Source organism: Taeniopygia guttata, chromosome 3 (assembly GCF_048771995.1).
Source record: "Taeniopygia guttata chromosome 3, bTaeGut7.mat, whole genome shotgun sequence".
NCBI classification, from domain to species: domain Eukaryota; kingdom Metazoa; phylum Chordata; class Aves; order Passeriformes; family Estrildidae; genus Taeniopygia; species Taeniopygia guttata.
In genome coordinates, this window is record NC_133027.1 from 45,607,062 (window position 1) to 45,633,776 (window position 26,715).

Sequence of the window (26,715 nt, forward strand, 5' to 3'; positions counted from 1 at the left end):
TCAATGTAGCTGAAAGATAAGGTGCACTAACCTTGACATTAAATCTCTAGTACTAATGACACCTGAAATACATGGAACCTTTTTATGTGAGAGCAAAAAGAAGGTAACCTTTTTTATGCCATGAAGAATGAACACTTGATAAATGAGCAGTCCTGTTAAGAGAATAGATTGTTCATATGTCTAACTGCGCAAGAAAAAGGCATTAAAAAATAAAATGTGAATCACCAGAATACAATGTACCAGATAGGGTTGGGATTTATTTTATAACTATATATATATATTTTTTTTTATCATGCTTATATAACAATTACTGTGAATTCTGAAATACTCATAAATATCCAAGATACAGAGTGGATTAAAAAAATCCAAATATACTGGTTGCTCAGCCACAGACAGCTCATACTATGAAGTAAACCCGTTGTATTCTGAACAGCTGTAAGGACATTTCTGTTAATCAGCAATTAAAAGTATGGTTATCACATGTGCTCTCCTCTCCCCTCCTGAACCTTCAGTGTTCAGAATTGGATAGGGACATTATTACCATACATTAAAATGTTTTTTTATAGGAATACTTTTGCTTTTCATAAAGCAGAAGTATGCAGCAGATGGGTATTGCCTGCCATGTAGAGGGAAAGAGACTAATAGCTAAAGGGAGACAGCAGACTTCTCAGAGACCTTGCTCCTTACACCAGGTGTGTTGACAGAATTGCCAGCAGGGAAAGGATAATAAACCTTTTGGAGCAAGGCAACGACTGCTGCTTCTGGGACCATATCAGCATAGTAACAAGCATTTGGTGCTGTTGAGGTCTGCAAAGTTTTGTCATTATTATTCATATATACTTTATGCAAATGACATACGGTGTGATATTGAGAAAAATGTGTCCTTTGATTAAAAAAATCACCTACTACTATATCATTGGCACAATTTCCATCTAGTTTTACCTTATTAAAATATAAGGTATCTGAAAATTTCATGCTTTCATTTTTCGGTTCTTTTATCCCAGAATGATTCAATCTACACATTTTAAAGGGATAAAATGACATCAACCAATTCAAGCAACATTAACCCCAAGCAAGTGATGATGGAGAGACAGCTATATGTTAACAAGCCATCTTCAAGAACAAACTTTATTTCTGCAAAATTCCTACCAGAGTCCACAAAATAGGATACTTTCCTGACTGCAGTTTTGCTATAATTTAATTTGCCTACTGGAACAACTATGAATGTAGCTGGACTTTTGGCACTGGTTTTGTTGCATGGATATCAAAAGCCAGAATGAAATTTCAGCTGTAAGAGACTAAAGCAAGCTTTCCATACAGCAGTATCTAGGTGAAACATAGCAATTACGAGAAAGAAATCAGAAATACTATATAGTATAAAATAGAACTTTTTTATGTTTCTTCCCTTCCTGGCAATACTAGATGCATAATTTATTTGGCTGCATCTTCTCTTACCATAAAAATGTACACAAATTTGGCCAAGTCTTTGGAAAAATTAAAAACTACAACTCCAAATACTTAAATAAACTTCAGGAACTGGGTAATCAAGCTCACAAAATCCCATATATACCAAACGTGCTCCATAATCATGCTGGCACTGCTGATCATAAGTTTTGAATTGCTGCAAACCTTATAAAAAAACCATTGTCTTTCCGATTTCTCTTTTGACTGCAATAAGCACCTTCTCAAACACAACACAGTGAGAATACCATATTGCATTCATATTCTTGAAATCTTTATCCCTAGTTCTCCAGCTCCGTATTCCTTTTCTCAAATCATCAATCACTCTTGTACTCTATGTACTCATATACCCACCTTTATACTGGAATATATGAAAAGTAACCAAGTTTTGCTGTCCAGGAACAGAGTGTCCTGACTACACCACCAGCATATTATGCTGTTTTTCTTTTTTATTATTGTTTGTTCTAGAAGCATCTCAGTGCGGTCAAATTGCACATGGAAGTCTACTAAAGGTTAAAGGCCAGATACCAATGAAGCCACAACAAATATTCATTCACTTAATGTGATTAGGGTCCAGAACTTGCCATTATTTCAAGTGGAAGAGAAAGAACATTGCATAATCTTTATACAATCTCATATTCATATACATATACTCATGGAGTTCTCAACTCCACCCCAGCAGATGAAAAATGTTTAATATTTTCAGTTACTTTATATCAGAGTACTGACCAAATCATACTAAGAAAATAAATTAATTGGTGCAGTATGCCTTGTAATACTTAACTTCATATTGCTATAATTTTCCAAGAATTGCAGATAAGTGTTTTGAAACTGGATAACTGCATTGTAAAATTTGTCAAGGGAGATGTTAATAGGACATAAAGATGACTGGTGGTACTTCAGTAGGTAGAAAAGCAACGGAAGTACTTTGGGACTGTAGGACAAATAAATTATATAGATACACTAATTTAAGAATTTGAAGTGAAGCAATTGGTCATGTTGATGTCATAGTTCTGATGGATAAGCAGTCCCCAAACCTGTTGTGTGCTTCCATCACAGCACTAGATTGTACTTGGGTGATGGTTGGAAATTTCTCTTCACAAATACTATTATATTTTTTGTAAAGGAAATGTGAAGGTTCATGAGCAGGAAATTGTTTCAAGGGCAAGGTTTTACAGCAAACACAGTTCTGGTGAAGTGCTCTGGTGTGTGGCCATGCCATGTCCCAGGAAGGCTGTGCCATGCTTTGTTACCCACAGGTCACCTGGCCTTTCTTTGAAAAGCTCCCAGTGGGGTGAAAGCAGGGCTTTGTTGCTCCCACAGCTGCTCCTGACTCACTGTAGAATTCCACCAGTGCTGCTCCTCTGGTTTTGTATGCTATGCCGCACATCGTGGCAGTCCAGTTCTCACTTCACAAGCAGTGGGAGGTGGAGAAGCTCCAAGAAAAGGGAGGGCTGGACAGACAGACAGAGGCGCCATTACAATTTTTCCAAGGTAAGCCATACCTGCCTTGCTTTCGCTGATACTGAAAATTACTTCCTTTTTAAAATGGAAACCAAACACACTTAGTGATGTACATGCTGAGTTTACCTTGCTCAGCTATCTAGTGCTCTAAAGACTTATTTTGAACAAGATTTGAGCTATATCTCTGAACCGGCTTTGATCAGCTCTAATGCAGCACCTTTTTATTTATCCTACAATGTAAGGAGAAGACATTTTCTTGTTCAACATATAATTGCTGTATTTGCACATGCTAAGTATGCTGAAAACAATAAAAGTTAATGAAGAAAAGTACTGGTTGTAATGAATTAGTAATATTGTTAGATTTGTATTTGGAGTTGATTTTTATTGTTGTGGATGGAAGATGATCAATAGGAATATGTAATCAAGTTGTATGTGCTTTTCATCTCCTGAGACTCATCTTGTAAATGAGATGATGAATCTCACAGGATTTATCCTGGAGAGAAAAAAACTAAATAGAATAATTTAGAATAACTGCTCGGATTTCCTCTCACTAAAAGCTATGGGAAAGCTACCAAGGACTGGGAGACAAAATTACATATTTCTTTAAGATTATAAAAGACATCACAGCTCATATTTTGACATACTTTTCCCATTATCTTTCAAACAATTTTGTCAAGAGCACTGTACTTCTTAATGTACTTAGATATTGAATATTTTAGGACCATGCATTTTCTCTACCAGTTAATTAGCTAAGCTTCCAAAGTACTTGCTAGCTGGGATACTGTACCTTTGCTGAAAGCCAGCCTTTCAGACAATAGAAATAAGAACAGTAAGTCCCAAAGGAAATCATTTTTATGATAAAGAGTCCTAATGTGCCCCAGTAAAGGTGAGGATTGATTGTTATGGCCTATTGTTACTATAATTAGAAGTCAAACACCAATTAGCAGTTCCATTAATAAGATTAATCTCTGCAATATCTGCAGCTGAGACCCAGGGCTTGTGTGAATTTAAAGTGCAACAGCTACACTGTACTAAAACTTCCAGCCTAAATACTTACATCACATAAAAGAAAACACCTCTGCTTTCTTTGAATTTCGAGTTCCTACACACACTATTGATCTTACTACATTTTTCTAATTTAATACTTCTTATTTTGTTTAAACATGTTCTACCACAATTTAGCAGTCATTGATGGGGATAGGTGCAATGGAGCATGACGTCTCCCAAACTTCGGTTCACAGCCACTCCCTCTGTATTGCACCAGGTCAAGGTAAATTTAATTTAGTTCCCATTACTAGTACACCCCGAAAAGTAGTAATGGGGAAAAAAAATCCCCAACTTCTTACAAATATGAAAGTACTCTTCACATAATAGAAATCCATTGTAGAGTAAGGAATAATTTTTTTACACGAACATATGAAGGTAAGAAACAGTCAAATCCAATCTCTGAAGTTAACACCCTATGCAGTTCAGAGTACAGAAATTGAAAGAAGGGCAAGATCTGAAATGAGGTGAAGAGTCACACAGTTGTGCTCTTTGTATTTTTGAAGGCACCAAAATCATAATTTGTATGGTCTTTCTTTGGTTTTATTTCATTTGTGTTTTACTTTTTACAGTAACTCACAAAGAGAATTTGTCCACAGATACCTACACCATGCAAGGTAAAAAGAAAGCTTTTGTAAAATTGAATAGCAAGTAGGTCAAAGCAACCTCTAAGTGTCATTTACTTCAGCAACAAAATAAACCTCACCACCTTCACCAAAATTTACTCATGTTTCCCATGGCTAATTAGCCAGGAGACTTCGTAATGGATTTGTTTTTTCCTTTCTTTCTTTTAAACTGGGACTACCTAATTTCTTTCCATAGATAATCAAATGTAGATTAATGTGGAGACACATTCCAGTTAGAAAGTATTTAAACAACTATTTAAAATTACAAGTAACTTTAAACTTGTCTACAGTAGAAAGAATCTGCTGACAAAACTTCATAGGTGATCTGAACAAGTGAAGATACAGGTTACATAGTAAAAGACCTGCTTTCCCAGAGAGCATTGACCTGTTCCTAAAGCAGAAGGCAGCCCTTTGCTACTGGAGCCATCAACTCTGACTGGAGATGTGAGTCAGCAGAGCATCAGCATCTCTCAGCTGTTTGGCTGTATTCACAAGAACAGGACAAAAGCTACTTGCCAATAACTGGAGCTCTCAGGGAATGCAGAGCCAAAGGTGCACATCCTAATGCAGTATTTATTCTATTTTTCACTCAACGTGGAACGCCTTTTACATCTTGTCAATTTCCAGAGAAGGTGTGCTCACACCTCATATGCTGTTATGCTAAATACATAAAGCAGACTATTGCCATTTCAGATCCTTCTCACCCATAAAATCCTAATCCTACAGCAGTCCAGGCCACTGGCATAAATCAACCAACCAATGTTCATTTGTGCATATTTTTGCAGACTGCAAGTCTTAAAAGCATACCATAATCAGCATATTACCTCTGAGCTTTTGACTACACTAGTCCATATTTATCTTTGCAGACTGGAGTTGTCCAAGGACCATCATTCACATAAGCTTGAATTCCCTGAAGGCAGCCTGAGTGCTCCTCATGCTTACAGCAATTAAAGACTGCTCCAACAAGCACAGCACCACCTCTGTTATGGCAGCCATGGCATGGGTTTTGGAGAAGAACAGATAAAGCTGCAGATGGTGGGCTGTCTCCTGTGAGAAATAGAAGAGATTCCCAGTGTCCCCACTAATACACAGCAATTTGTCCCTAATACACAGCGGCATATCCCTAAGACAGACAAGACCTTTACGCTTGTGTTCTTAAAGCAGTCACCATTTCTAATTCTAAAAATCTTGGGATAGAAAGTTCTTTGGATACTTCAGCTGACAAATGACCATAAAGACATGTAACAAGCTAAATTATGCCAACATCAGTGTAGCCTCTTGTGAGGCCAGGGGTAGAATGCTCACTCATTGTTTAAAACATATTTTATTATCACCTTGTGAAGAAGACTGTTCTTGAAAGCTCTGACCTTCATGAAGGAAACTAGATGAGTCTGTCCTCATTGCTGACTCTGCTTTCAGGAGGTTGGTCTAGAGACCTCCTGATATCCCTTCCAACTTGAATAATCTGGTTAACCCTAAAGGAGGTTAATGGAAGGTCAAACTTTCTTTGAAGATGGCATAAAGCTCTTTGAAATACAGGAAAGGAAACTAAGTTAAGGCAAAGCTTTGTTATCATATCTAACAAGAAGCTGGGAGAAACCTAGATATAATTGCAGAGTGACAGAACAGCATGTCCTCTGTCCTTATATTCCTTAGAAAGATACCTACCCTCTCTGACTTCTTTGCAATCAAAGAAACATTGAGAAGAAAAAGAAAGCTAAGGGTGAATGAATCCTCTGGTTAGTATCTGGATTTAAGTTTTAAGTGTTCCTTAGAGTAGGTTAAAACAAGATTACTGTGATATGGCTACAATGACAAAGAGTATGTGAAATCACTCTGTGACCCCTGTGTGTGTGTGCACCTCTAAAAAAGGGTACTCAGGACAACTTAGTATTGGAACATGACAAGAAAAAGGCCCACCACCATAACAAGGAGTTGGCATCTGCTGCCAGCTTACTCTGAAATTGGGCTTTCCTTGGAAGCAGCATAAATGCTGTTCCAAAATAAATATTAAAACACAAGGAAAAGGAATCTGTGTTCATGATTCCTGTCTCTACAGTATTGTCACCACTCTTCCAAGCAGTGGGAAGGATTCTGACTCAGAGACAAGTTTATCCAGTGAGTATCTTCTTGTAGTAAAGCATGTTCAGCTTGCAAAGTGATGAATTCCTGGAGCTGTAAAAGTCAGCTGCATCATCCTGAGGAAGAAGATGCAAGGACAGAATCCAGTATTGATAGTCCAAATACAATAATCTGCTGAATTTATCAGGTTTTAGTACAGAACTGAAATAGTATTTTCTATATTCCAACTTCAATATTCCATATTGATTAAAAGGACTTTGCTTGTCAATGACCATAGGATCCACCAGTGTGAATGCCCAGACAGATCTGATTGAAAAAAGGATTGTTTTAAACCTCTGACAAGCATCCAAGGAAATCTGCAGAGCTGACTCAATGGATGTAAATACTAGAGGGTATTTTTTAAATTGGCACTAATAGGCAAGAAAAGACAAAAGAAAAAAGGCAAAACAGAGAGAAGAAAATAACTTGCTGTGCTAGAGCCAAGGATACTGAGGGCTGAAGAGATAGCTCAAGTTTGTTCTTTGGTGTCACTTGCATTTTAAGCCACAATACAGAGGCTATGTCAGACATTCATTACTCAATATAAAGACAAGGAGATCCCTCAGTCCCCAGGCAGTAGTGTCTGGCAGTGCCAGACATGAACAGAAAAAGATACCCCTTTGGGTACTTTGAGAGAAACCCAAGCTGGTCTTGGTATCTTCAGCTGTGAGAATGTAGCTCCACCATGAAGCATAAAGCTGTCAGTGTTCAGAAACCACATGATCCTGGAGTTTCAATTACAAACCACGCTTCCAGCAGCAAAGTAAAATAACAGCAAGCCACATATTTCACTATCTAAGCTCACTATCCAAGTGAGCTTTGCTCTGATAGAAGGCAATGCAGTGTCAGACTCTAGTATAATCACCAGTTAGGAAATGGATCTCAAAGCCCTCATGAAGCTCTAGCCTCCTGTGTCACATCTGAGGTACTCTGATACTATTAGCATGATAAATTATTGTTAATTTGATTCTGCCTAAACCCAAATGTGAGTTCTTTCTCTTTAGCACAGGAGTAAGGACTTTCAAGGGAATATGGGATGCATGCTTTGCTTGAGCACAGGCAATGACATCAACTCTTACATGATACTGTTTACATACTCTGTAGTGAGCACTACAATTGATCCTTATATTTGCAATGCTTCTGTAGCCAAGGAAATATTCTCCTTAATGCTAAGAGACCAGCAGAAAGTTTTAATTTAGGAAATCTGTCCAACAGTTGAAATTGAGCTGTTTATCATGCTGCAACTTCTCTTCATCCTCTTTTGGGATCACTGGTGCTGAGCTGGAAGTAAAGCCAGGTTCTTTTCCTCGCCAATGGGAATAAAGTCAGATTGCTGCCAACACGACAGGGAGGTGGCTGTACAGCATAAAGCATGCCAGGCAGGCTTTTATAACACTTCCTCCCTTATCTTCAGCATGGCTCATAAGGCAACCAGCAGTTACTATGATACCCTTGCACACAATGACCCCCATGGCCCCAGATTAATGCAAGCAGATCACAACTCTTGGAAATTATGAAGTGCTAAAGCTGAAGGCAATGCTGGCCAGAGGCAGCACCATTTAACTGCACTAGTCCTGCTCCTGTAACTACCTAAATTCTAATCCTCATTATTCTGGAAAAGATTGTTCTCTGGTAGCAGGCATTGGTTTTGTTCCATTGTGTACCAGTGAAAAACAGATGCCAGCTAGGAAGCTAGATTATCTATTTTTATACATTTAAGTCAATTGTCCTTTGAATCGCCATATCTAGAGAACAAGAGAAGAGGATAATTTTTTTTCCTATTCCAAATTCAGCTTTCACTATCTTTCTGTTTTAATTTTTGTACTGCTTTATTTAAGAATATGAAATAGTGAGAAGAGGTTATGCAGAATGTGCCAAATTCCAGCATAAAAAAGTCCACTATGTTTTTTTGTGTCTTTTAAAATTAAATGGTTGTCACAGTGTTACATCCTCCTGGTCACAGATTGTACATTTAGTGTAGTACCAGTTACAGAGCACTGATATAACCTGGCTATTTACTGCAGGACTGAATATTTAAATACAGCACAAGAGCTGGTTCCAACACAAACACTGGCAAAAGAAAGACTGGGCTGGTGCGGTTGCTGACAAGTACTGGAAAAACTTAGCTCATGCTCAGATTTCAGAAATGCAATTAATTAATCACTATTAAGTATCCTAAAATCAAGTCAGCCATATCCCAGCTAATAGTCCACAATATAATGTTCACAGCATGTAAGTATCAGGCAGTGAAGATGCTCATTACAGTGCCAGAAATAATATTTCCAGCAAAACATTATATATAAAGATGAAGTAATTATATGGCATGGCAACAAAAAGAGCTGTATAGATTACAGCTGAATTGAAAATCTGTGAGAATCTATTTCCAAAAAATACTATCCAAAGCTGGAGATATATAAGCAGTAAAGGATTAAGCATATTTCCTCACTTCATATCACTGAGGGATATATTTTGCCTTTGATATATATGTCAAATATACACAAACCATATATAATTACATTGCAACCAAGACAGGAGACAAAAATGCACCAATGGAAAACAACACCCTTTTGTTCATCTTCAGGAGAGGGCAGTTTGTAAAACACTGCTCATAATACATGCTAAAAATACCACAAAAATCCTTTAGGATTACAATTTTACAAGCTTCCTATTCTATTAGCTATACACAATGGAGAAGTGGAAACCAGAAATTAGACTCACAATTAAACAAATGTAGTTAGAGAAGTACCTTTAATAAATAAAGAACTCCAAAGCCCACAGCAGCTTCAGTAGAGGGCAGGAACTGACCATTATGACAGAAAATGAAAAAATGCAGTGACATATTTGCTTGTATTTACACCATGCTGCAGGACTTAAAGTGTCATTGAAAATCCATTCAAATTAACAACTCCACAGTCATCACTTTTGCAGACAGTAATGAACCTTAAGTGAACCTGTGTGAATGTATTCAAAACTGCTTTGTTTTTGGCATACCTTTGTAACTCTGAACTAGATATTATAATGGCTATTGACTTGCTCAAACTTAGATTATTAGGCTAGATTTTCAGCTGGTTGAACTGGCATCATTCCAATGATGTCCATTTACACCAAATGGCTCATTATTAATTCAAGGTCTTATTTGCTCCTTAATGAATACTTCCACTAGTCACCTTCCCAATGGCAGCTTTAAATGCTCAAACTTCACTTCCATGGTCAGAATCATCATACTCAAGAACTTAGTTATAAAAAATAGCTTTTTCTCTCCTTTTGTGAGGCATACTTAAGGTAAACTTTTTAATCATTTACAAAACAAACTGAAATACCTCCTGTGCCATAATTAACTAACTAGAATTATGCTTTCATACAGCATCATTTGCATATAAATATAAAAATTTTACAACCCTAAGGGGACATTACGGATGAAACAAAATAAGAACGGAATTAAACAGCTAAAGGGACAACACAGCTCTCCATAACAAGCCTGCTTTACAGCCTTGTCCTTTTTCTTACTTATTGTTATTTCTGCCTGTACTAATTAATATATATTTTCCTTGTCTGCTATTTTAAGATACTATGTAGATTTAAAAATTTTTATTTGTTTGGTCTTTCCAGTTCTATGATACTACCTCTGCATTTTAAAACAAATCACAATGCAAACATATCACTAAGCTGGTGCATCTTCCTTTAGTGTATTACAGAGGTCAGAAACACAATTACCAAATATACAACAGTCTTGTTTCCTCAACCAAACAACACACAAATTTTCAAAATTATTTTAAAAAATTCAAATGTTACAATTTTTCAACGGATCTCATTACTTACTTCAATGCAATATTTCACTATTAAATATACAAAGGACAGCAACCACTGATTTTCATTACTGTTGTTACTAGTATTAAGAAATTAAGTCTAAAAGCTTAAAAAAATATTTAGGAACTTAATGAAGCTGAAATATCTCAGTGAGAGCCTAAGGAACCATAATGGTAGGCTCAGTAAATCTGCTGTGACATGTGGGAGGTAAAAACTTGATTCTACACTGCTGCTGCATGGGAAAACACCCTCCCTCCAAACAGGATTTACAAAAACTTCTGTGCTCAATGAGACCAACTGGAGTCCCACAAGGCTGGCATCTCACTCAGAAATTTCTAATAAACAGGTGTAGCCAAATAACACTGGAGGAAATAAAAATGAAAATACTCTATTTAAAAATCTTTTCTAGCATTGGGGTTTTTTTTATTCTGAGCACCTCTTAATGTAAACTTTCAACTAACTATCTTGACCCAAATGTTTTCAATTTGGTTGCGCCCAAAACCCACAATTAAGATACAGTAAGAATTATACAAAGAGTAGGAAATGGTAATGGTTTTCACTGTGGAAAGCTTACAATAAACCTAAGGAACAAAGCTGTGTGATTAGGTAAGTATTGATTTTCCTTAACAGGTGAACAGGCCACTTAGGATGCTTGGATATCATACTACATACCTGGAATAAATTCCACTGACCATGTCGTGCTGGAAAGAGAGCTCTGCTGTGCTGGGTCCAGCAGCTTTGGAAATAAGCAGTATGACCAAACCTCGCATCTGTAAATTGTTTCGGCTATCGTACACAAAACCCCTAAAACAGAAGAAAAAAAAAGATATATTTTCACAATCCATGTTCACTGGTTGTACCAAAGTGGAAAAAAAGACTTAGACTTCAGGCTGCCATGCATTCATCATGTCTTTAATATTCATGCTAGCAGGAAATAAGTTGCAATTATGAATCATGACCTTTTGTCATCCTTTACCTGACACTTACAATGAAATCCTACTATTGCAGAGAAAAACAAGTATTTAGGATTGAATTAAATCTTCATTATTTTCAAGGAGCAGCATGTCTTTTGCATTTCACATCATGTACAAATCAGGTGTACCCAGTAAGCCTTGTAGCTCAGGATACAACATGCTCACAGCAACCCTGACCATAACAACATAAAAAGCAGTAGAAGGGAGATTCTATATAACTTGCCAAAGCAGAATTTTTTTTTTTTTTAGTTCAGCCCCTCAAACCCATGAAAGATTGCACTGTTCAGATCTCTGCTCAAGGGCACACTGTGGTCATGTTGCATGCACCTTTATTTTTTTTTACTGGCTACAGGTACTGAGAGATTTAAAGGAGGAGCTGCCTGCCTTTAGCATTCTGTGAGTCTGTAACCTGCATATTTCTATTCTCACAAAACACAAAAATATATTATTTGTTTCTTACCATGCTCCAATATGCAGTTAACAGAATGCAGCCAAGGTAGTTATACACTTAAAACTCTATAGATTTCCAAAGTCAGAGCCACAATGAACATTAAGCTACCCAAGAAAAAGACAGAAAATACATATAATGAATAATACATAGTGTGTATGCATCCTGTACACAGAATTCATAATTGTTTGTGGTAGTGTAAGTACTTCTCTGGCTTGAATATCCGTTAACCACATTACTCACAACCACAGAAGTTATACAGATGATGCAACTGAATTAAAATATATTTCCTCAACACTATTTAAAACTCCGTCATTTTTAAAGAAAAGCGGTTTTAGGAAAAAGTTGCTTTTTTCCACATATGTATGTGGTAAAGTCAGAGTGTATCATTAAAGGCAGCAATATTGTGGGAAATGAATAATGCTTTAATAAAATAGCAAATTATAGTGATACCCTGAACAATCAGAACACCTTACTTTTTCATGCCCGGTGTTCTACAGCTTGTCAAGTGACAGGATGTTACAAAAGTAGATATAAAAAGTGTTCATCACAGGAACATGGAGCACTGGCCTTTAAATATACCACTGCCTAGACAGACACTAGAAGTGAAGCACTTTTACCTGATTCAGACTAGGTAGGGAACAGAAGAAGAAATTACCTGTGTTGAAAATACTCAGTCTGTACCAATAGTAAAAGCAAGTGTAATGGGCTGCTCAGGGCGTTTCCAACACCACTAGCAATGAATTCCTTACATTCTTAGCAGAAAACTGTTAATGAAAAGTGCAACTCGGGGTGAGGGAAAGAACAGAACACAAAAATCAAGTAATAAGGAGCAGTATGTCTATCATTGCTACACCTAATCATACAGCCTCTGTGTTACATATGACTTGGATGTAATTTTAGACAGGATTTTCTATGAATTACCAACCAGTAGTCAAAGTTTAACTCCATTTTCAAAATATGTTGTGCTACTGACATGTAACATATCCACACTAAAGCAAACCGCATTAGACTTGAAACAAATAAAGCCTCCGGTGATCATCCTTTAGACACTAGAAACTACTGCAGCTACTTGACATGGCTTCAGGGGTCACATTCACATTCTGAATTAAGCTCCCCAGAGATACCCATGCACAAGTAACAGCAACACAAAAGTCTTCCAGATGGTGCAATTAGTCTTGATGGGTATGTGGCAGGAGACAGGTGCCTCCAGGGAAAAAAGTGAACTAAAAGCAACCCAAGTGAAATTGCGAACACAGAAAAAGATACATCAAGCTGACAGCCTTTTGGAAAACCTCTGCTGAACAACACAAGTGCATGCATAGGGTACCCAAAAAACCCCCTCAATCATTAGCACAATTTTGCTTCCTCTTAAGTTTACAGGCTGGGTATCTGCAAATGACATACTTCATCCCCCGGGGACTGTCTACCAGAAAAAGGTAGGAAAGTCAAACACCTATAGGATTCCGTTTTGGAATTCAGAATTTGAGGGAGGGAAAGGCATTTACTCTAGATATTATCCGTGTGACAGAGTAACCCGGTTGAAAACTGGCAGATTCACAGTTTTAAATACAGCACAGCGTTTACAAAAAGAATTCCAAGCTGCAGCACAAGGGAGAAGCGCCTGGCTCCGACACATGCGCGGTGTGACACCGCCCAGGCACAGGAGACTCTCACCGCCCACTCAGGCAGTGACACCGGCTAATAGCTAATGTGCCGCAAATTACACCTCCCACTACCACCGTCCGTCTGCTGCACAGAATAAATCACGCAAACGCTTCGCTTAGTACAGCTTTGTGTATTGCTCCACACGTGCAGCTATTTGAGTAGAATTGTGACCTACAATAACTGTCAGGTTTAACTCCACCGGTAATTTATACTTTTCTTAAAACAAAAATCTGCTATTCATTGCAAGCTTCATTTGTATTCAAATACCATAAAGATTTAAAAATTATTTGCATGAGACAAAACCACGTTCCTAGGACTTTTTTTCATTATATTAAACTGTGAATTTAAACAATAGAGAGGAAACATGGCAACTGTAACAGTTACCGTAAGGAAGAGCTGGACATAGAGGTAATTTCATGGTATCAAAAGGCAGCAAAAAAAAAACCCAAAAAAACCCAACCCTGTACAAGCAACTGTAAAGTCAACTGGCTTTGCAACTGGGTGTAGCAGAAGAGACCCATATTCATGGCTACTAGTGCCAATTCAAATTTAATTATGATGAATGCAGAACAAATTTCCTAAGAAAACTGATGTGATACGATATTTTGGGAGGAACAAAAGGGTGTTTTCAAATGTTTACCTAAACGTTGTTACTATTTGCCCAAAGTTCTGCTCGTGACCCAAGCAAACAGGAGCTGGTGGGGCTTGCAGCCCTTTCATCAGTTACCCCACAGGAGCCCCTCCATCCCCACCCAGGCGTGTTTGGCGGCCACGGGACTGCTGGCAAGGGTTGAAGCGGACAGATCACTGTTCTCCTCACCTCCTCTGGTGATCTTTACCCTTCCTTTCCATGCATTCTGTGGAAGGTGTCCCACTGACAAGACCAATCGTTTTGTTTCAGGCCATAAGCAAGCCCCTTGTAGTTAACAACGGAAAGGAAAACAGAGGAATTCCATTCCCCTACCTTCCCAGTTCAGCTGTCAAACAAAAGGAGGGGGGAAAAAATGATCTGTCCACACAGCTCTAATAAAAAGCAGCTGGGAAAGTCTATAACACAACCAAAATCAATTAAACTGATGAAGAAGATTTATAAGCACAGGATAGTGCCATTGAAAGCCCAGGCTAATTTTAGGCTGAATTACAAACTATTCTGAAAAAGAAACCCCTGAATTCAAACTGACAATCCCAGATGTGACAATAAAAACAGAGTTTTCAGTCTGCAACCTCTCAGGAAAGTACCTTCCATTTTGCTCAGTATAGAAGGGTTATCAGGATGCATTCATAGTTACAGGTGCAGGTACCTTTTAAAAATAACACAACCCATTTTGTCAAAATTAATTATAACAGACAATTCTATAGCTATCACTAGAGGTAAGGCATGGAGCTACTTGGCAAGATTCTTGGCTTTCTTATTAGAAATGCAAGAAATACCAGCCTCAGGGCTTTTATCCAATTTGCTATATTAATGACTTGTCAGAAGTAAATAAGAGAAAACTCTCTGACATACTAATTTTTTAAATGGATGTTAAACCACTGTATTATTGATGTGCATATCTGAATCATAGGATTCACCATCTGACCATATGATCACACTCAACCATGCATATATTTAAATACTGAGAACATTCAAAGTTATATATTTGGTATATGCTAACAACAATCTATAGCAACTTGTTTTCACTTGCTACTCAAGTTCAAGTATTTATTAAACATCCTTCTGCATATCTCTCCAGAGCATATTAAAAACCCTGGCCAATTCCAACCTCCACAGCCAGGTCTGCAAAGGAGAATCAGCCTTGTCATGACATTTGCTCTGAGCATGATTCAGAAGGGGAGAGGAGACAAACTCACTTGACATGGAGAGAACAGGATTAAAAAATGGGATTCAAATTAAACAGCTGACAGGAAATTATAGAATGGGAGATGCTCTGCCACCCACATGCCATTTCAACTCGAAAGCCCACTAGAGTCTGCCAATGAGAATGTGTGTTTTAGAAAGTTATTCTTGTGTTTGGACAAATAAACATTTCTTTGCATAGGGAAAATGAGTATTGAGGTTTGGGGAATTTCCTTACCTGAAAAACAGTCTTGTGAAAAATGGGACGGGGCTCAACACCATTTTGTAAGTACCTGGTAATTAAAGGGTTTACCCAATAAGGGCAGACTTGTGCAGTGAGTCATGCCAGACTTGGAGGAATTGACGTTCCTGTCCCACTTTGCAGGAATATGCTCTTAGACCAGGTTACAAGGGGGTCTTTAACATCTCCCCTGCTCCACCAGCGTCTGAGAAATAAGGGGGTCTCACTCCATTAGCTTTGTGAAGTTAGTCACAAAGAAAGGCAAAATTTCACATACCAAACACCAAACAAAACTCTGGTGTGAAGAAGTCATGGACCTGTCTCTGCACTAGCTTTTCATCCAAAGGCAAAAAAATTAAAAAGGTAATTTAGAAGTGTGGCTTTCACTTATGACACAAGGAAACCTTTTACTAACTTCAATGGTTATGTGGTGTGATGCTTGGAGAGTAAAAAGTAAGTCAACAGTAACTTAGTCATGTGAAAACAAGAATGGTTGTGGTCCTGTGAGGAAGTACTTGCCTGAAATTTATGGGCTCATAGCTCCACATCTACAGGCAGAGTCACTGAAAAACTAATACAGAAAACATTGTTGCTATGCTTTCACTTGGCTACTCTTAGGCTTAGGAATACTTGGAAATGAATTGCAACCAAGGTCTTCAGTAAAAAAACAGGCCTCGAAATGCTCAGTTTCACAACAGCTGCAGCATTTTTGCGGATGCAAAGAACTGTATACATTTGTGTACCTTTTCTTCCATTTAAGAATCGTCAGACACCTACTCGGCTGGAGAGAGTACTAAAGATCATTTAAAATACAGCTTGTACAAAATTCAGGTGTTCAAGAGTCCCAGAAATCCACATAAGTGTGTCTTTAAAATATTATATATATTTTTCACAAACTCAACAGAAATATAACAAAGGTGTCTTTGTTATATTGTGTTATTGTTGCTTTATCTTGGAAGAAGGTTGTGACAGTGTAGATCCTAGAACAGAAAGCTCTGAGAGGAAAACTCCTAGGGTCCTTTACAACTCAAATGACTCCAGCTTCTCAATATTCATGAAAGGGGAAATATTTCTTAAATAATTGAAAAAATTCCATCCAAAGTTTCATCACGCTATTGTTTATTAAATGTGATCTTTTCAGGTACTGGGAGCATGGAAAACTGCAGTCCCAGGTAGGAGGCAGGAGGCGCACAGAATTTGGTGTCAATTGCATCATTCCCAGAAGTAATTTATCACAAGATAAAGTCTTGCACATAGTTTTTTCAAGAATCTCAAGGAAAAGCCACAGCACCCTTTAAGATTGGAAGAGAGACTGATCTCTTTCTGGAGCTGCTACATGCACTCATTTCTTCAGGCTTTAGTAACTATCCCAAATACTGCACTACTTTTGAGAAGAAAATTCCAAGAGCTTCTAAAACACAACAATGGTCTTAAAGATGGAGCCTTCCATGAAACTATTAAAATCAGAAGGTTAAATAAAATTGTGGAGATTCAAATAGGCAAGATCCCACAAAACCCAAATCTTATTCTTAAGTTTAAGAAACTACAGGCTTTTGATCAGGCACCAAAAAAAATGGAGATACTTGGCCGTGGTAACTTGGAGTTAATTGTAACTGAGCACTTGTAGCTCCTAGAAATCAATACAGGCTTCGAATTCTTGAAATAAAAAACCACAAAGTTTTCCCTGGAGTCTGTAGAACCGTATTTAGACACTTGTATTAGTCTACCATTGACTGCTGCTAGGTATATTTGATTTCCCAAAAAGGCAGAGGTTATTTAAATCATTCCCCAATGAAGATCAGCTACATAAATGCATATTACTTACAGGGGTTTTGATGCACTTATTTCCTTTAGGGTAGGCTATTCCTTAGGATCAATGGGATGAGTTATTTTTAAAAACAAAACCAATAAACAAACAAAGAAAACCAACTAAAAATTCAAACCAAACAAAAAAACCCCCAAAAAGCAACAAACAAAAAACCCCAACAACAACAAAAAAGCCCACACTTAACTCCCATTTTCTGCAAAACCTATGACATGAAGACAAAGAGGAAATAGATCTGCTTGGTGAGAAGAAGAGAACCAAATGCACAGGAACAGTTTGACACTTAAGTGTGAAAAAGGCTGTTTTGAGTTGCATGGTCATCTAAGAGCTCAAAAATACCTACTATGGACACTGCAAATCCGCACTGTAAAAAATAAAAGACAGCTATAATCAGATATTTGTCTCAAAGACATTGATTATTCAGTAAAAAAAAATTATTTACTACTGTTATTGGTTTAAGTAACTCTACCTTCCACCCATGAGACCCTATGAGTAGTAGAGGCAGAGCAAAAAGGACCACTTTAAGAATGACAATAAAGGCACCACACAGGAAACAAACCAAAAAAATGTATTTTTAAACCAACTGCCAGTCTCCACTGTTTTGCCTGGTCAGGGACTTGATTTGAAATGTGATGTGTATGGCAGGCAAGCTAACATAAAAAAATGCAGTTAGTATCTGAGTACAATTACTTTGACCAGGAGTAGCTTGCAGGACTGGCACCCTTATTTTTCTAACCACAAATACTTAGACAGAAGCCTACATTTTGTGCATCTGATTTCTCCATCAATATTTGCTTTATTTAAACTTTGTGGGAGGTCTAACACCCCACTGCCAACCAGTATCAACAGGTGGACTCAAAGACTACTTTTCTGGGAACAGGCTCTCTCAGATGCAGGAATAATCTGCTAAGTGAAAGGAATAAAAATATTTTGGAAGAGTTCAGTGAATGACAGAAAGATGATTGGCTTCAGAAGGCTAATGAATTCAGACACCTCTGGAGGTTTAGTGTCACTTCAGCAATTGTAGAGCCTGTAATAAAAATGCATTTTGCATTAAATAAACTTTACTAGGAAAATCTAACAATGTAATAGGTCAACTATGGGCCATTATCTCAGACTGAAAAATGCTCACAGCTTGTTTTACAAATGGATGAAATATAAAAAGGCAAAAATGTTAGGCTATGTACTGCCATGATGGAATGATATAAAAAGTTCTTTTAACCTTCCATACTGAATAAGATTTCTAGATAACAACTTCAGTGATTTTCAACATTCAGATGAATTAATTACAAATATTTCTTCCCTAAAAAACACTGAAGGCTCTTTACTAGGAGTGAGAAAGAGGTTCCAAATTTTGTGCTTCAATGGACTGTTCTCCCTTCAAGTAGCTCAAGCCAAATACCTGCCAAGAGTGTCATAAACAAAAAGTTTTCTTCCAGGTAGAAATAAAAATTAGGTGGTTGAAACCCAACCAACAGCATTACTCCAAATGCAGCACCTCTACACTGTCACTACCTAGTAGAGTTAGGCAGAGTTAGAGTGGTTATATACAGCAGAAGGCTTTTGTAAGCTTCTGCTCACAAAGTGGGGGGAAAAAACACCTTAAAACATAGTGGATGATTAGCACAAAGTGCAAGGCAGCCATATGAATGTAGTCTCAAAAGAGCAAAAAAACCCCACTCCCGGACTCTATGACAAATGTATACACTTCTAAATACTATACCTAAGGGTTTTTCAATACTTCAAGTAACCAAAGCAAACTTTAAAAAAAAAAAAAACAATTTCAAGCCAAGAGTGGAGACCACAGACACACTTAGACTGTAACTCTTAACAGTGTTATCTGCATTTGCTGTTTCTCTCTAGATTTCTGATTCTAGAGAGTCTTTTTTTTTTTTTTCAGTGAGACCCAAGCGACCAACTCTGAAATTTGAGATGAATCTGGGTTTTTACTTAGGTTAAGGAATATTTTTAATGTTATCTCCACCCAAATTCCATATTTGTCACTCCACTGTGTCAATATCACAATTGGGCTTGTTCATCTGAACTAAAACCCTTCCTTTAACAAAGATTAACCTAAAACCCAACAAGTATCTGTCACCTTTTTGTGGATGACTGCTAAGCATCAAATAAGCTCATGAAGTTACCAGCAGCATGCTTTAAATTTCTCAAATCTTGAAAGAAGATACAGAGCAAAAATACCGGAAGTATTTTACAGCAAAACAATTGTTAGGAAATATAAATCACTGGAAAACTTTAGATATTTTCAATTCTTTTTTTCCTTAGAAAATGCAAGACTTCAGAAGGCCTGAGATTTTAAGCAAACACTTGTGGTTTTGGAAATGCTGGTTTCCATGGCAACCAGTAAGGTCTTCTTTATATAGCATTATAAACAGATGGTAAAGACCAGTCATGTTTGCTTCTTTGCCAACATATCAATAGAACTGCTGTACTACTCTATCTCTTGTATTAGAGTTATTAAGTAACTTGGGTCTTTGAGCAACAAAATCTACAAATCAGACTTGTTCAACTACTATGGATTTTTTTTCCATAAGCACATGAAGACTCTCAACAGTAAAGCCACTGTAGTCTATATAGACAGATTTTTTTGGCAAAGCTTTTTATAAATGTTTTCTCAGCACTCGCCACATAGGGCACATAACTACCACAAATGTGAATCTGACAGGGATTAAAATAATGAATTCAAACAAGAAATAGAAATCTGTCTGTGTACATCCACTGGTACTAAAGTGTACTTCAGAATTGTATTGCATTTGGAATTAATCAGAGAAGATATAGTGAACTGTAAACTCATCTTCATTATGTCATAATAAGTAGAGGTTATTCTTGCAGGTGATTTGTAAAAGAAATAAAATCTCTTTGCATTTAAATCTTTCATGCATAGCCATGACACACAATATACAAGTGGTTTCTTTTCCACAGATGGTTAGTAGTATCAAGAGAATTTGATTTGGTACAGCATTCAATTTGGTACCTCTCCGGAAAAGTGTGAAGTACCAACTGCTGGCAGTACAAGCTAACATAGATTTTTGCTACTGAATTCAGCTGATTCCTCCAGTGGTTTAGTTGTTTAATACACTTCATGCCAAAAACGAGGGAAAGGTATAAGTAGAACTTGCATCAGGTTTTTTGACTGCATGTCAGGAGCCCAAATCACACATTTCAGATCAAAGTATCCCCTGTATTCTAACCAGATTAGAAATTATTTTATTATCAAAATACGATAAAAATATCAGTATTTCTAATCCAACTTCCACTGAAATTCATGCCCTTTCCATGAGGGCTGACACATAAATTCTCTATTACTTATTTTTCTTAATCACTTTGTGGGAACTCTGTGGTTTGGTCAGGTTTTTTTCACTGAACAGCAGAATCTCAAGGACAAATGCAATATGTAAAAACTTATCTTTACAGCAAGCACAAATTTCCAGGTCCACTCCTATCAATCTGCTCCCAATATCACACCAGCTATCACTAATAAGTGAGATTCAAAAAAATCACCACACAACCCAAAGTTCTCAAAACCCACTCAACTTCATAAAACAACCAATAATACATTTTGGAAATGTGTGAACTACTAAAGATGTAACTATATTTGGCAAAGATCAAGAGGATAACAAGCATTCAGTATGCACAGAGAAGCCAGAAATGTGCTAGGGTATGGATGAGAAGTCTTCCTGCACATCAAATGAGGCTGCATTAAGCAACAAGTTCTACAGATAGATAATCACACACAATTTTTGTGTTGGTAGTTGTATATTTTTCTGTTTGCTACCAGGCAAACCATACATAAATACAATCTAACAGTGGGGTCCATCCGACCAAAATTCCAAGAGTTTCTAACAGTGCTTAAGCTATAGATACCTAACACTACTTATTATAAAACTCCTAGGATGGTTTGATTGCACAGCCTGTTCAGAAGCACACATTCAGATGTCAGGAAGTCCCTATTGTCCCTACATCTTCAAGGATCAATCCACTGGCCACTGCTATGGTCAACATTCTAGCAATCCCAATACACCTTTGTCATTTTAGGATATTGTTGTTCACCTGCTGGCTAAGAAAACTCACCATTTCCACGCTCCACATGCTTCATAAAACTTAAATAAAGTTCATAAAACATAAATCTAGTTTGATCTTTGATATATAAATTTGGTCAATATCAGGTGAATGAGGGTAATATTAGGGAACTTTTTAACAAATCAGATGTCAACAACATCAACAGTCAGGCATCCACAAGTGCTGGAAGAAACTACCTAAAATTATTGCCAGGTCACTCCATGACCTTTAACAAGTCATGGTAATCAGGGGAGGTTCCCAAGGATTGGAAGAAAGCATCACTCCTACGTTCAAGAAGGGCAATAAAGAAGCTGGAAAGCACAAACACAGTTGAAAGTACACAGGTAGGGAAAAACCTTTAACTAATATTCCAAATAAATCACATTACAATTCAACACAGTCCCTTTCAAAAAGCACGGCAGTGCAGAACAAGCATTGTGGAAAGGATCTGAACTTCAGTTTAGCAAGTATATGGAACAGCATTGAATTCAGAATGGGGTGGGGAGTGAAAAGCAAAACCACGTTTTTATCACTCAAAAGGACCACAGACTTCACGTGTAACACAAGACAACTCAACCCTCACACCAACTGCTTTATTTGCATTGGGCATAACACAAAAAGTTTCTAAGACAGAACACCGACACAAAGAAAGAGTAGGAACTGCTTTACTGAAGTTATGAAGTTATTCAGGAAAGGTGTTGGTGGTACTGACCACCCCAGCTTTTCCTAGACTGCCCAGTGCCAGAGTCTGGAAGGCAAGTTAAGAAACTTGTCTGTAGGAATATCTGGAGTACACGAGAAAAAACTGGCAAGAGGAGGCAGTGCTGGAATGTGAAGCAGGAACCTAATTTCTCCCCACAGCTCCCAACGATTTTGACAGCATGGCAAAAAAGTATAAGGCAGTTCTGCTAACAGAGGTGTAAAAAGAGCCACTCTAGAACTGCAAAAAGAGAATACCTTACTAAAATGTCATTCTTAGAGTAGAAGCAAGAGTGAAAAGTAAAATGAAAACTCAATGCTATGCCATTCTTTGTCAATTTGCTTTAAAGAAGCAAATCTACCACTTCAGCTACCTACACTACAAGGAAAACTGTTATTCACTATACATATCAGGCAGCCTTGGAAAAACCTCCAAGTAACCATTGCAATAGGAGAGGTGAAAATAGAGGAATCTTCTTTAGGTAATCTGAAAATACAGATTTTCCAAGGTCCACCACCTAGGGAAAACTAGGGAGCCCAAGGTGAAACTGCCAGGAGCAAAACTGTTCCAGAATTAAGAGTCACAAGGAAGGAAATTTTAGTCACATATCTGATCCTGCCTCCAAGAGATACAAATAAAAACAAACTGGCAGGTTCTTCTGACAAAAGAATACAGCACTGATATTATATATTTGCTGAGACAAAGTACAATGGGAGTCAGGAAAGAGAAACCTAAGACGTACACAAAGATAGCTAATTTTTTTTTACATTTAGTTTCATGTGAGTTTTGTATTATTACATAGATTATCCAGCTATTTTACTCTAACCTGGCACACATCATGCCATGTAGTTCACAATAGTAATTCTGAGTTATTGCAAACAGTAACTCAGAATAGGACCTGCATTTTCAGCAGTAGCTTAAACAAGTCTTAAAAGATGATAGAATTTCTTACATGAAAAATTTAACTCAAATTGCTACAGGAAGTCCATCTTATTTTGAAGAATATCTATTTCTTCTTTAAAGACCTAAAAGCTTCTTTATACTGAATTTTAACTCCTAGAATCTTAAATTTTAAAAGTTTTCTAATTTTTCTGGAATGAAGATCAACAAAACACCCTACCAACAAAATAAAGCAAATCTTCTGAAAGTAATTCTGTATGTATTTTACATATTCTTTAGTTATATCAAAAAGCACACTGTTATTATTGTCAATGACAAAAGGCACCCATATAAAGCTATAACTCACTTGAAACGATAACAATTTCCTAGCTTTTTATTCTTCTGGGTGTACTGACATTTCAAAAAAAAAAAAAATATAGCAAATGCAATTATGAAAAAAAAGAGACAATGATTTCCAGTGTCCCATCCAGTATTTTATCTTTGGGTTTTCCAGTTACATAAGCTGCCTCTAGAATGAAATACAAATTCTCTTTCATGATCACCTCTTGCAATACTCTCAAAAAGTTAAAGCAGAAGCTTCAAATAAAAATAATAAAAAGGGGGTTCACATAAATCCCCATCACCCTCTGTAAAACTAGAAGTGCTCAAAAAACCTGAAACAATTGTGGCACAGATCTGGCATCATCTCATCTGAGGAAAAAATGTCCGAGTGCTACATCTCATCTGAGGAAAAAATTACACAAATGTCAGATTTCAATATCTTTTTTAAATTTCACCCCAAATTTATCAGGTACTATGAAACAGTTTTTCCCAAACGATACTTTGTCAATATTAATAGAGTGCTGACTTGCAGAAACAAGTTAACAAGTTACCTGTTAAAATCAGTCTTTCCTCCAAAAGTTCTCCAGCTGTTCCTTTAGCTAAACACCAACTATGCCTGACCTCACTTTGTTCACGAGACCATGGAAAAGAAGACAAAATCCAATACACACACTGCGCAATGTGCTGTGACTTGATCAATCACCACAATGACACTAACGACATTCTGCTTATGACATGCAACTACAAATGTTCCTGTAAGTAAGTATGAATGAATTTGAGAGCACTACCATCTCAGCACAACCAGACAGCCTTGAAACCCCTACTTCAATTTCTACAATATTTTGTAAGATTTCATCAACAGCCATTTTGTGCTGCTTACACATAAAATAATTTGATTGAGTTTATGCTTGATATGATGACTGAAAACCTCTATACATAATTTCAATCTGGAAAAAAAAACATTGATTGCATGCTCAAAATTTTAAATATATGATGGGTGCCAGCCTGTTCTATTCTTCTATTTGGCTATCCTTGGTGAAAACAATATCATGCATTCAAATAAAATTTTCTTAGCACTACACTTCTTGCAACAGTGTTGTTTATTAGCTCTAATGTGTAGATGTCTAATTACTAAGTTTCTTTTAGAACACAAACATCCGGGCAAATACTTCAGCAGAAAATACTTTTCATACAATTGACTTTTAGAAACAATATACTTTTAAAAAATAGAGTGAGCATGACAAAAGGGGCAAAGAACTTTTTTCATTCTATGTTACCTTACATTTGAAGGACAGAACTTAATTTTGGACCATAGCTAAAGAACTTCTAGCAAAGTTGTTAAGCTTTCACCACAAATCCAATAGTCCAGTTATATCTTTACTGCAGTTTGCTGGCAAGTTCTTGAGTATGTTAACTGTATTCCCTCCCATGCCAACAGCAGGATACATTTTAATACTTTGAGGAACCATATGCACTTTCCTTGGGATATGTTAGCACAAGAAAAAATGAAAAAGGTCGTTCTCATAAGTGAGCCTAATTTGCACATACAAGCTTGCAGCCAAGGAACATGTTTGTGTGCTACAACATTTTTCCCCCATCCCACTAAACATTTTTTCTGTGCTCAAGCGCACTTCATCTGTGATTTCAATTTGCCATTGAAAAAAGCGTATGTAAGATGAGCTGCAAAATTACAGGATCGTAAATTTAAATGTCAAAATGTAAATGAAAAATGTACAGATATCCAAGAAGCATGCCACTGGAATTATACAGAGCTTTTAAGAAAAAACCCTAACCCAGTACCACTACCATTATAGCATACAGTGCTCTCAACAATTTTCTTTGCCTATCAACTTTGCTTTTGCTAGTTGGCAAATACTGCTTTTTAGCATTGTTAGATGCCAGTCCAAAAAAAATCTCAGTGATTTTATTTTCTCTCCTCACCAGACTAGGAGGTAGCCAGCTAGAATGCTAGAACCTTTTAGTGCCTCTAGGTCTGTGCTGAGACTTCTCCTTCCTGCAGATGAGGCCAGCCACAGCGGATCCTGAGGTTTCTAAAATGAAATGTTATTTGTATTTTGTGGTGAAGCATGAGTGATCAGAAACAAAGAATAGGCAGAAAACGAAGATATTAAATTCTCCACTAAAGCCCAGTATCTGTTTCTAGGTTTTATTGTAATTTGGCTACTCATTCCTCTAGAAAAAAAGTAAGAACTATAAATGTCCTTCCTTTCATGACAAAGTTCTGCAGAGACATGCAAGCCTCCTGTGAGGAAACTGAAAACACTTTTACTTCACTGAAAAAAGAAGAAACTGTAAAAAAAAAAAATCTCCAGACACAATGAACAGTCTGACTTAACACAAAATATAATTCACAACGTCTGTATATGCACTTCTACCCCTCTACATTCTTCCTTAACACCTGAGCCTCTGGAGAGGTGCTTATGTGGAAAGACAAGTGTGGATCAAGAACCTCTTGCTACAAATGTTATTCAGTCTCTCACCTGTAAAAAACACCCAAGAACACACACAGATAATTGTTTTCTATGACACAGATAATTCTTTAGATACACCTGTAAAAGCCACAGATTTAAAAAACAGCTATTCACTATATAGTGAGGCTTAGCCTGACTTTTCATTATAAGTGGCAAGGCGAGCTTTCAGTTCAACCCCAACACTCTAAAAGTACTTTAGTACAACTTTAATGAGAGGCTGATAACACCACTGCAAACTTTAATCCAGATTTCATGATTACCATCCTTCTCTTCTTTCCCAAAATTTACAGATTCAAAGAACCAACCTGGTTCATTGCACACACATTCACTCCAAATAGTCTCCACTCCTAAAGCAAACTTACAAGAGCCAAAACCTTGTAATGAGTTACTAGTCAGGTCTTCTACTCTTTCAGGACTACTCTTTCAAGACAATGAAGCAGATAAAAATCAAATGATCTTTCAGACCCATGGTGTGCTTTGCACACTTTTGCATGACCAACATCTTCACTACAGAAATACACTTCTACTGAGTAGTGCTACAGAACAGAATGACAGTCCCATGGTAACACTTTTCAATGAGCAGGATAACTCCCAACATTAACATCTTTGGAGAGAGCCACAATTTTGCTCATCTTGGGCAGAGAACAAACTTCAATTTACTGACAGTCTGTTATATCACAGAGAAAACTATATGGTTACACTAACTTAC

The 26,715-nt window shown here is 37.1% G+C and overlaps 1 protein-coding gene across 5 annotated transcripts in view; it reads right to left on the reverse strand.

The window, feature by feature from the left end:
- Positions 1-26,715, reverse strand: part of PDSS2 (decaprenyl diphosphate synthase subunit 2) — a 111,251-nt gene that overhangs the window by 54,177 nt on the left and 30,359 nt on the right. For 4 of the 5 annotated variants that reach the window (XM_012572761.5, XM_030267687.4, XM_072926750.1 and 1 more), the window contains exon 2: positions 11,196-11,327. The exons of the other annotated variant lie outside the window; for it this stretch is intronic. In XM_012572761.5, the coding sequence (XP_012428215.4) occupies positions 11,196-11,327 (132 nt within the window). The remainder of the gene's footprint in view (positions 1-11,195; positions 11,328-26,715) is intronic. 5 annotated transcript variants of the gene reach the window in all.